Below are 12,189 nucleotides of genomic sequence, written 5' to 3'. Positions count from 1 at the left end.
GGGTTTTGAGGCATTATCAGAAGCTAGGACAGAGGTGGAGGCCCCTTGGTCTCTCAGGGGTCTCCTGGAATCCTGTTTGGGGAAAGGGTGAATGGAGCGCCACCCCCAGCCATCCTAGGGCCTGCACCATTTCCAGCTCATCTCCACTGCCTAGGCCCCTGTGGGTGGCCCTGAAATGCAGAGGAACTGAGATACCACCTCAAAGATGTAGCCTGTGGTTAAGGGTGACAGCTGTAGGGAATCACCCACTAGGATACCCCCAGGAGCCAGGTGGAAGGAGGCAGCTTTTTTTTTTTTTTTGACTGGGCTTGCAGGAGGTCAGATGGAACTGGAATGTTCTCTGGGCTTCTGTGCACCATCTGCACATCCCCAGTGGGTGCCCCTGGCCTACTGAGGGAGGATTGAGGGGAGAGTTTCCACCCAGGAGGAGGAGGCAGCAGAACTGGGCTCCGGGTTGATGAGGGCTGGGTTCTCTCTGCAGGGGCACCTGAACTGGCCCCCGTTCTGTCTGGTGATGCTGAACATGACTCACCTGACCCATCAGGTCACCGTTGACCGCTTCAAACGGAAGGTGAGTGCATCAGAGAGCCGACCCCTGGGACAGAAGAGCAGTCAGGCCAGGTGGCATGTCCAGGGGTGGAGGGGCTTTGAGGCTTATTCACAACTGGGGTAAAGATGGGGAAGGACCCTCTAAAAGAAAAACAGTGCAAATTTAGGTATATTTGGAGTTGATTTTAATTAGAATATTTGTGGCCAATCTAACATCAGGGGAGGATATGTTCCAGGAGGAATATTGTAACAGAGAAGAAGTTAAATGGTCAGAGACAGTAGTCTTAAATGATTGTGGTTAAAATACCCTATGTCTGCAATTTTTACAAGAATATATGGCAATGGAACACATTACTAGGGCCCTTCTAAGAAGGGGACTGTATAAGTGAGGAGCCCTGAATTTAAGCTTCATTAGCTCTACATTACGCACACCTCTGTCAAGGAGGCCGGTGCCCAACCACAGTGCATCCCTGTGTGGGGTACCCTCTCCGAGGGCCCTGCCTTTGCTCTTCCACAGGTGTGTGAGCAGGGCTCACTCACTTCCTCAGGTCCCAAAGTCCTGACTCTCCCCATCTATTCTTGAGCCAAGACCTGCAGCCTTCTTACTGGAATCTGTCCTTGAACACTGAACACAGAGGCCACACCTTGTGAGACTCAGGAGTGGAGCTCTGGGCAGTGGGTTTTCCATGAGATGGAGGCTTAAATATAAAACTCCCTGGGTTAAATTTTTTTCCATTAAAAAGAACAGAATAATTTACCTATAGAAAAATTCACCGTTGTTAGTGTGCAGGTCTGCAAGTTTTAATAGTTGTGTAACCACCACCACCATCAAGCATCAAACACTGCCCCATGCCATTTTGTTGTCAAGCCTTCCTCCCACCTCCTGATAACCACTGCCTTCTGTTCCTATAGCTTTGCCTTTTCCAGAATGTTAAACATATGGAATCAGAGTATAGAGTGAGATTCACCCATGCTGGTGCGTGTATCAGTAGTTTGTTCATTTTTATTGTTGAATAGCATTCCATTTTATGGACGTACCCCTGTTGGTTTATCCATTTACCAATTGAAAGACATTTGAGTTGTCTCCAGATTTGGGCAATAACAGATAAAGCTGCTATCATCATTTACGAAAAGGTTGTGTATGGATGAAGTTACCAGGAGCAGATTGCTGAGTTTATGGTAAAGATATGTTTAACTTTACGGTAACTCGCCAAATTGCCTTCCAAAGTGGGCATGTAGCATTCTTACTAGCAGTGTATGAGAGTTCCGGTTGTTTCATACACTTGTCAGCACTTTGTAGTATCAGGGTTTTTGTTGTTGTTGTTGTTTGTTTTGTTTTTTAGATATTCATATTGGTATGTAATAGGGTCTCATTCTAGTGTAACTTGCATTTCCCTAATTACTGATAATGTTGAGCATCTTTTCATGGGTTTATTGCCCATGATATATCCTCTCTGATGAAGTGTCTGTTCAGATCTTTTGTATGTTTAAAATATTATGTTGTCTGCTTTGTTGAGCTTTGGGAATTCTTTGTATATTTTGGATTCAAGCCTTTTATTAGATATAAATATTATCTCCCATCTGTGGCATATTTTTTGTTCACCTACAAGTGTTTTTCAAAGGGCAAAAGTTATTAATTTTGATGGAGTACAATTTATCAATTTCTTCTTTTATGGATCTTGATTTTGGTATTGTGTCAAACAGATTACGTGTATGTTGCACTTTAAGTTAATTTTTATAAATGGTATGAGGTATGGGTTGAGATTCATTTTTTTGTACATTTTTTGTTTTTCTACATGGACAATCATATCTTCTCCAAATAGAGACAGTTTTATTTCTTCCTTTCCAATGTGTATGCTTTTTATTTATTTTTCTTGCCTATTGCTCTGGCTAGGACCTCTAATATGATGTATGATAAGAGGGACTGAGAACCAGCATTCTTGTCTTTCATCTGATCTTGAGAGAAGGCATTCAGTCTTTGACTATGAACATGGACTTAGTTGTAGACTTTTTATAGCTGTCCTTTGCCAGGTTAAGAAAATTTCCCTTCTATTTGTACTTTGCTGAGAGTTCTTATTACCATGAGCAGATGCTGAATTTTGTCAAATACTTTTTTCCACATCTATTGAGATAATCTTACAGTTTTTCTTCTTTAGACTTCTTTTTGCAAGATCACAGTATTGATGTTTACTTGAAAAAGGAAAGATTTTCAAATTTATTTCAAATAAATAGCTTTCAAAGAATAGTAGTTACATTTAAAGAACATTTATATATATATTTTTTAAAAATCTGAGTCAAGATTTACACCACCAGCAAAAGGCTCCTTATTAAACATGTTTAGAAGTTAAATAGTTTACCTAAGTAAAAGAAACTATAATTCCAGGATTCAGTAACTGTGGATCAACTTCCAAGTGTAATCAGATGAGTTCAATGTAACTGTCATATTAAAAAAAAAAAATCTTGAATTCTCCAGATTTTGTAGTTCCAGTTTCTAGCTTTAAAATCTTTAAATCACCTGTTCTTGAAGGTCCATTCTTACTGTTTTTATGATTCTAGCAGTCATGGATTCAACAAGTGTATCGTAAAGTATGCAGAGAGTTATTTACTGCTCACTTGAGCCCCAATGTTGTCTGAGGTTCACCGATGATTTTTTCTTAAAAATATTTGAGCTCTCTGTGGGAATGGCTTTCTTGGCCATTCCTGTTTGGAAAGCTTCCCCAGCGTGTGAAGCTTCAATCCTGATGTTACTGAGGTCAGACCAATGGCTTGTTTTGGGAGATTTTGCCATTGTGCATCCTCAAAGACAGCGAACTGCTGATGGAGACACTGTAATTTGGCCTTTTATTGTCATCCTTCCCCAAATTATTTTTTAAAGACAGCTTTTTAGAGGAGTTTAGGATTCACAACAAAATTGAGAGGAGGGTACGGAGGTCTCCCATAGTGCATAGCCTTCCCCGTCACCAGCACTTCTCACCAGAATGGTGCACTTGTCACCAGTGCTGAACCTGCACTGACACATCATAATCACTGAAATCCATGGTTTACCTTAGGGTTCACTCTTGTGTTGTATGTTCTGTTGGTTTACACAGATGTATGGTGACATATATGCATCACTATAAAATCATACAGAGTATTTCCACTGCCCTAAAAATTCTCCGTGCTCTGCCTGTTCATCCCCTCACCCCTACAACCACTGATCTTTTTACTGCCTCCATAGTTTTGCCTTTTCCAGGACGTCATATAGTTGGAATCATACATGGTATGTAGCCTTTTCAGATTGGTATCTTTCACTTGATAATGTTCATTAAAGGTTCTTCCACATCTTTCTGTGGCTTGATAGCTCATTTCTTTTTAGCACCGAATAATATTTCACTTCTTTAGACTACTAATACGATGAATTGCTTGAATTTTCAAATGTTGTACCATTCTTGCATTCTGGAATTAGGCTTATTGGTCCGTATGCGTTATTCTTTTTATATGTTGTTGGATCTCCATCAGAGGTATTAATCTAAATTATTGTGTTGATTTAGTTTTGGTATCAGAATAATGCTAGCCTCATATAATGAATTGCAAAGTATTTTCCTCTCCTTAATTTTCTAGAAGAGTTTGTATACATTTATTAATATTAATATTTTCTTTCTTAAAAATTTGGTGGAATTCAACAGTGAAACCATATTGGTTTGAAGTTTTTTGGGGGGCAGGTTTTTTAAAATACATATTCAATTTCCTTGAAAGATACAGGGCTATTCTGGTTATCTATTCCTTTTTCAGTAAGCTTGTGTAGTTTGCATTTTTCAAAGAATTTATCCATTCCATTGAAGTTGTCAAATGTATAGGCATTAAGTTACTCACCGTATATCTTATTATTCTTTTAATGCCTGTAGGACCTGTGTCTGTGTAGTCTACCTCATTTCTGACATTGGTAATTTGTGTTTTTTCTCTGGCTAAAGTTTTACCAAATTAATTTTTTTTCTAAAAGAATGGTCTTACTGGTTTTTTCTATTAATTTTATGTTTTCTATTCCATTGATTTCTGCTCTTATCTATATTATTTTCTTTCTTCTGCTTAATTTGGGTTTAATTTACTCTTCTTTTTCTAGTTTATTAGGTGGTATCCTAGGTAACTGATTTGAGACCTTTCTTCCTTTTATAATATAAGCATTTTTAGTGCTACAGTTTTTCCTTTAAGGCTGATATAGCTGCATCTTACAAGTTTTGATATGCTGTATTTTTATTTTCATTAAATTCAAAATACTTTTAAATCTCCCTTTTGATTTTTATTTGGTATTTATGGGTTATTTATAAATGCTTTTAAAAATAAGTCTTCAAGTATTTGGTAATTTTCCAGATACCTTTCTATTATTGGTTTCTAATTTAATTCCTTTGTGTTCAGGGAACATTCTTTGTCTAACTTGAATCCTTTTAAATTTAATGAGATGTTTTATTTACTAGAATATATTCTAGTCTTTATTCTAAGCATGATTCTATTCCTTATTCTTTGTTCTGGGTAGTGATTGCTCACTACTGAAGCAGTGGCCTTCTGCATGCCCTGCCCTATGCTCTATGTATTATAAGGTATTTCCACTCTAGCTGGTGTTGGCTCTGACCATCCCTAGCAAGGTGTGAGACCTGGAGATTTTTCTCTCTGCTCCTTTCAGGTGGTTCTTCCCCTGGTCTCAGGTAGTTTTCTCATCTGCATGCACTGATCAATATTTAGTTGAAAACTCAGGACAGGGTTAGGACAGTGTCATGGGGACTCTCTATAGAGCTTTTCCCTCCTTCCTTCCCCACGTCTCTCTTTTCCTCTCCCCAGCTCTCTTCTCTTCAGTATTCTGCTCTGCTGACTAGGTATCTTGGTCTCCGTGAACTCCCAACTTTTGTCTCATAAACTCAGGGAGCCCACCAGGCTCTGCCTCAATTCTTCCTTTCTGCACGGTGGCCTGGAAACTTCTCTGAGCCATAACCTTGGGCGATTGTAAGGCTCACCTCATTTGTGAGCCTTTCTCAGTGATCACTCTCCTGTACTGCCAACTGTTCAATGTCTGAAAACTGTTTTCTCAGGTTTTTAGACTGTTTGAGGCAAGAAGGTATATCTAGTACTGATTACTCCATCTTGGTCAGAAGCTGAAGCCCAGGTTATTAACTTCGAATCTTTTGTTCTGTATCCTTACTTGGACTTGAAGTCCTCTGCACGCAGGTGAGGATCCCTGGGCTTCAGACATGGGTATTCACTCCTAGACCTGGGACAGCGCTCCAGGCTTGTGGAGCCCACGGCCCTGTCTGCACAGCTCGGAAGGCTCAGGTCGTGAGAGAGCCAGAGACTTTCCCAAGGTCAATGTTTTCTAACTGCTGGACTGGGGCTCCCTCTACTTCAACACAGTGGTTTATGTACTGTATACTTTGCAACGTGATTAATAAAACAGTGATTCTTGAGTGGGGGGGGTATAAAGTCATTATAAATATTTAAAAATCCTAATCTTTTCATCTCCCATTTCTACAGAGTAAAGCTAATAATCCATAACACATACAAATTTAACCTGGTCTGTATGTAGCAGGGGTTGTAGCTTTGAATTTAAAGTGTTGTGGATTTAGCAAACATTGACTGAGTCCCCAGTTTATGTCAGGTCCAGGTGCTGAGCATTCAAAGGTGAGTGGGACATAGTTTCTGCCCTTAAGAAACTCACGGTCCCCTGGGAGCCTTGATGAGGGAACAAATGGATTCTATCTTAAAGACCAGCACAGGGATGGGGAGACCCAGAGAAGGGGAACCCAGTGCAGAAGCTGGGGATTTAGGGAACATCTCCCAGAAGAAATGATGTGAGTCAGGAAAGAAGAGAGTGATTAGAAGGGCTTGGGATTTGTGCTTATTTGGGCATGTAGATGTCGCCTGCTTTCTATTGTTGCACTTCTTCTTTCATTGCTTTGTGCTGGTAGTAATGTTTTGAGAATTTTCCCATGCCATCTTGGACTCCGTCTTGGCTGTGTGTGGCTGAAACAGAGCCTGCCACATAGCAGGTTCTTAATAACTGTTAGTTGGACAAATGGATGGTTGGATGGATGGACAGACAGACAAGCTGTGCTCACATTGTTTCCCCTCCCCCTACAAGGTGTCTGTGGACTCACAGCCTGCGTGGCCCCCTGTGAGCAAGCATGGGTTCAGAATTGAGGACACAGGCCACATGTATGTGATCCGGACACCGTCACACATCCAGATCCAGTGGCTCCACAGCTCAGGACTCATGATCCTGGAAACCAGCAAAGCCAGCGAGGCCCAGGGCCGTGGCCTGTGCGGTGAGGTGGGACCCAGCTGAGGGGAGGGGATGCTTCTTGGGTCCACCTCTGCTCTCAGACACAGGTTCCCTGGACCAGGGAGAGCTGGGACAGAGTGCCAGGCCAGAGGTGGGACCAGCAGAGCTGCCAAGGCAGAGACCTGATGTCTTGTGCACTGAGCCTGAAGCTACCAGCAGGGAGATGGCGCAGAGCTCTGGCCTCAGCCAGTTGTCGCTTTAGCCGAGGTTGACTGTCAGCTTCCCTGATAGCTTCCTAATACCAGATAATCCTCCATGTCTCCATATGCCTGGGCAGTTCACAAAGCACTTCCACACTCTGATCTCACTTATTCCAAGTCATCCACACAATAGCCCTGAGAGATGGCTATTGATCTAAAGTAGAAAGGGGGCTCAGAGAGGTTAAGTGGTTTGCCTAAAGTCACACAGCAGAGCTGCCACAACACAGAATTAGTGCTCTTCAGACTATTGCATGGTTGCAGAGAGCACGCCCTAAGGGCCTGGATGTATTTTGATAAGAAAAAGGGGTAGAGGAGGAGTCCAAGTGTGGATTGCTACTCCTTGCAGGGGCAGAAGGACGTGGGCTCCTACAGAGCACTCCATCATGATTATGATGATGGATGACATTGGAATACTTACCACACATACTTGTATGCTCTCCATCCATAAATCTGCACCCATTTTATTCATTCACACTCACACCCCTGTATTCAAAATGCCCTCTGCACATGAACACGTGAGTCTGCTCCCAGTTCCTTCCTTCACTTGTGCAGCACATATTTACCATGTACCAGTCACTAGGAACAGAACAGTAGGCAAAACACACAAAATCTGTTTTATGAAGCTTCCATTCTTCCTGACACAAACATCTCTACACACACACACACATGCACACACACGCACACATCACCATCTCCTCTCCCATTGCTTTCTCACCATTTCTTCCTTCTCCTGTTTATGCCTGGGGACGAGTGCTGTGGCCAGCATCTGGTGGGCCAGCTCCTCCTTAGGATGCCTTCAGTGACTCAATGCCAAGACCAAAAATCTGACCAGTAGGACTATTGATAAAATCTGAGGATTTTGTATTAAATCATATGTTATATTCCCAAAATTGGTGGCTGGAGATGTCAGAGCAGAAGTCAGCTAATTTATCTCTATTTATTCCAAACTAACACTTGGTATACCGGGCACCTGCTAAGCAACTTAGGGGAATATTGAGAGAGAGAATATGAAGAAAAATGAGTCTTCGCACTCAGCAAGACAGACCTGCAAACTTTACCTGTTACACAGAATTGGGAAGGTCATGGATGGATGCGCCTGTGGCGCCTGTGAAAGGACTTCTGAGAAAGTGTTTCAGACAGAAGGAGCCACATAAGCAAAGTCAAGGGCAGGGAAGTGTGTGGAGCCTAGAGTGTGAGAGATGAAGCTGGAAGTTAAGGTCATTTTAGAAGCTGTAACAGATAAACTTCTTCTCACCTCATCTCGGTGCCTTAACACAACGGAATTTTATTCCTTGCACACGTAAATTCCCAGATGGAGTGTCCTTCCATCCTGTGGCACTGCCATTCTCAACACAAGCCTCCAACTCCACATAAGGGAAGAGAGTGGGGCAGGTTTTACGGATCCGGCCTGGAAGTGGTGCCCATCACCTTCAGTGATGTTCTGCTGGCTGGGATTCACCACATGGTCTCACCAACTGCAGGAGAACCTGGGAGAAATAGGCTAGTGGGCCGCCGAGGGAGAAGAGGAAACAGGTGTTATAATTAGCTAGCAATCTCTGCTAAAGCAGATTTTTTGGAGTAACTTAATTTTGATATAATGTTAAACTTAGAAGTTGCAAAAATAGTATAAGGAACTCCCATGTACTTTTTATCTAGATTTCCCATTTTGCCCCGTTTGCTTCTCTCTTATACTCACACACACACACGCGAGCGTGCATGCAGTTTTCTATGCATATGGAATTTATATACATATATCTTTCTGAACCATTTGAAAGTATGTTTGAGGCATTGTGTCCCTTTATCCTTTAATACTTTGGTGTGTATTTCCTACAAACAGAGACAGTTTCTTACACAGCGGGTTTCTTAGCTTCTTTGTGCATTATTTGTCTTATCTATAAAATGGGGATATAGTAATGCCAGCCTCAGAGAATTAGTATGAAGAATATTAGGTGTGACAGCTAGGGACCTGGGAGTGGTGGTGATTATCATGGTCACTGGGGCAATTCTGTCCCTTTCAGGTATCTGTGATGGGGACGCAGCCAATGACCTCACCCTGGAGGATGGTTCTGTGTTGGGTGAGGCCGAGGACCCTGCTCCCTTTCTGGACAGCTGGCAGGTGCCCAGCTCCCTGACCTCAGTGGGCCAGACCCGCTTCCGCCTGGACAGCTGTGCCACGGCCGACTGCTCGCCCTGCCTTCGCATGGTGTCCAACCGCACGTTCAGTGCCTGCCACCGCTTTGTAGGTGGCACCTAGGTCCAGCGTGGGGGGTCCTCCCAGGCTGGGAATGGCAGCATCTACTTGCAGAGGGCGAGGTCCCCAGAGAAGATGAGTTTGGGACAGATTGGGAGCCTGCAGAAGATCCTTGTTGCCCCTGGGTGGGGCTGGGAGGGGCTGAGCCCTGGAATATGGGGAATCAGGGTAGGCAGCACTGTCTGATGCACGGCCCAGGTCCCCCCGGAGTCCTTCTGCGAGCTGTGGATCCGAGACACCAAGTACGTGCAGCAGCCCTGCGTGGCACTGACTGTGTACGTGGCCATGTGCCACAAGTTCCACGTGTGCATCGAATGGCGGCGCTCCGACTACTGCCGTGAGTTGTAGGGGTGGGGCAGGGGCAGGGGTCTCCATCCTCCTTCTGTTGCTCTCATCCCTCACCCTTGACAGAACAGGAAAAAGGCTCATAGACCTGAGTCCAAGTCTAGACTTTCCCAGGTTTAATTATTCATTCATTCACTTACTGATAGTAATAAATTTATAAATATTTTATAAATAAACCTATGCTATCAAGTTAACAAATTATTAACAAATTTACTTTTATTATAATTTATATTAATATGTCAAATAAATATTTTTTGTTTATTATTTACTTTCTCTGAGTCTTCTTGCCACATCTGTAAAATGGGGGCAGTAATAACAGCTCCCTTGAGGGTGATTTTGAAGATGACATGAGACAACACAGGCCCATCCCATGTTACAATCCAGTAAATATTAGTTCCTTTCTCTTAATTTCTGGTCGTCTTTCTCTTTTGGTCTCTCTCCTCCTTCGCTGAGAATGAACATGAGAGCCACCTCCTCCCCACCCCCGTTAGGTTTGCACTAATGGGGTAGGCAGGCTTGGACCGGCCTAGAGTAGTTTGATATATAAATGTGAACACATCCATTACTCAGCTCTGCTCTTGCAGTACAAAAGCAGCCAGATACAATGGGTAAATGAATGGGCGTGGCTGTGTTTCAGTAAAACTTTATTTGCAAAAACAGGCAGCAGGCTGGATTTGGGCTGTGGGCTGTGCTTTGCGAGCTCCTGATCTAGAGGAAGGAGGCAATGACACCAAACCCCTTGCACTCTCTGCTGAGGCACAGGTGGTGCTGTGAGCCCCTCCTCAACCTGCCTGGGTCTGAACTAAATCTGGTGCCCACTGTGCCCCTGCAGCCTTCCTGTGCTCCAGCGACTCCACATATCAGGCATGTGTGGCAGCCTGTGAGCCCCCCGAGACATGCCAGGATGGGATGTTGGGCCCGCTGGACCCAGAGCAGTGCCAGGTGCTGGGCGAGGGCTGCGTCTGCGCTGAGGGCACCATCTTGCACCGGCGCCATTCTGGGCTCTGTATCCCTGAAGAGAAGTGTGGTAAGTTCCTCCCCTCCCCGGGCAGGGCCCTCCTCAACCCAGGGTCTCCTTCACCCTCCTGATGCTCATGGCTGAGTCCTACTGCATCCTTGCAGGTCTGCTCTGGGGGTGGTCAGTTTCCCAGGGAAGGTCTAGCCTGGGACAGTCTGGGTGTCCCCTCCCTCCTCAGTCCCCTGCACCCCACCATGCCCCCACTGCAGCCTGCACAGACAGCACGGGGGTGCCACGGGCCCTGGGGGAGACCTGGAACAGTTCCCTCAGTGGCTGCTGCCAGCACCAGTGCCAGGCTCCAGACACCATTGTCCCTGTGGACCTGGGCTGCCCGGGCCCCCGCCCTGAAAGCTGCCTGCGCTTCGGGGAGGTGGCCCTGCTCCTGCCAACAGAGGATCCCTGCTGCCTGGGGGCTGTTTGTGGTAAGTCCCATCCTTCACTTCAACTGTAGGATGGTTAAAAGATTCCAGCTATGCCTCTTGACCTTGATGGATAGGACAAGGCCTGGGGAAATGAAAGTGTCTTGTGAGGAGGTGCGTGGGGAGCGGGGTGGAGGACCTACCTGGAGGGCAGGAGTTGCGCCCTACAAGTCAGTGTGGGGTAGGACTTAAAGGAACGGGCTCTGGAGCCGGGCAGCCTGGTGGACGCTCCCTCCACCACCTTGTAGCCTTGTGACCTTGGCAGATCATTTCACATCCTCCGTGCCTTGGTCAGTTCTGCTATGACATGAGGTTGATAACAGCACCCACCTTCTGGGTTGTGAAAATTACAGAAGTTGATAGTGATCTAGAACAGCAGAGGGCACATGGCCATTTCGGTGATTGTTAACTCTTACTGCTCTTCTGGCTCAGTCCTGGAACCTCTATGTGACTCTCAGAGGCCCCTTCCAAGAACATGGGTCCTGGGAGAAGTACCGGGGGCCAGATGTCCAGGGGCTGGGCAGTGCTGGAGAATGGGGGAGTCCCAGCCTCCAGGTGACGGACCCTGTGGCCCCTGGGCCAGTGTGTAACCAGACTCTGTGTGAGGGCCTCACCCCCACCTGCAGCCCAGGCCACCGACTCCTCACCCACTTCCAGGAGGACTCCTGCTGCCCCAGCTACAGCTGTGGTGAGAGGTCCCGGGCTGGGGAGTGGGACATCTACCACCTGGGGGCGGGGATGCCCTGCAGCTGGGATGGGGGATCAAGGACAGCTCTGGGGCCTGGGCTCTGGCTGGAGATGAACGCAGAGCTAGGGTGGGTGCCTGGGTATGGCCAGGCAGGGTCTGCCCCCAGTGCCTAAATTCTGTCTTCTCCCCAGAGTGTGACCCAGACCTATGTGAGGCAGAACTGGTCCCCAGCTGCCGCCAGGACCAGATCCTGATCGCAGGCCGCCTTGGGGATTCGTGTTGCACCTCCTACTTCTGTGGTGCGTGGACGTGTGGGCAGATGCCAGCACGCACACCTGGCCTGCAGCCACCTCCCTCCGCCACGCCTGCTTCCCTGGGTGGCTGGAGGGAAGGGGTGGGGATCTTTGGGTGG

The 12,189-nt window shown here is 45.7% G+C and overlaps 1 protein-coding gene and 1 non-coding gene across 6 annotated transcripts in view; one reads left to right on the top strand and one right to left on the bottom strand.

The window, feature by feature from the left end:
* OTOG (otogelin) overlaps positions 1-12,189 on the top strand; it is an 86,062-nt gene that overhangs the window by 61,245 nt on the left and 12,628 nt on the right. For all 5 annotated transcript variants that reach the window (XM_045523943.2, XM_074372292.1, XM_074372294.1 and 2 more), the window contains 8 exons: positions 482-571; positions 6,656-6,839; positions 9,075-9,295; positions 9,506-9,644; positions 10,485-10,679; positions 10,880-11,092; positions 11,673-11,777; positions 11,969-12,076. In XM_045523943.2, the coding sequence (XP_045379899.2) occupies positions 482-571; positions 6,656-6,839; positions 9,075-9,295; positions 9,506-9,644; positions 10,485-10,679; positions 10,880-11,092; positions 11,673-11,777; positions 11,969-12,076 (1,255 nt within the window). The remainder of the gene's footprint in view (positions 1-481; positions 572-6,655; positions 6,840-9,074; positions 9,296-9,505; positions 9,645-10,484; positions 10,680-10,879; positions 11,093-11,672; positions 11,778-11,968; positions 12,077-12,189) is intronic.
* Positions 3,296-3,411, bottom strand: LOC123619644 (small nucleolar RNA SNORD89). The gene has a single exon (XR_006728324.1). It is a non-coding gene; the product is annotated as a small nucleolar RNA SNORD89 (small nucleolar RNA).

Source organism: Camelus bactrianus, chromosome 10 (assembly GCF_048773025.1).
Source record: "Camelus bactrianus isolate YW-2024 breed Bactrian camel chromosome 10, ASM4877302v1, whole genome shotgun sequence".
Taxonomy (NCBI): Eukaryota; Metazoa; Chordata; class Mammalia; order Artiodactyla; family Camelidae; genus Camelus; species Camelus bactrianus.
This window is presented reverse-complemented; position numbering and strand designations above follow the sequence as displayed.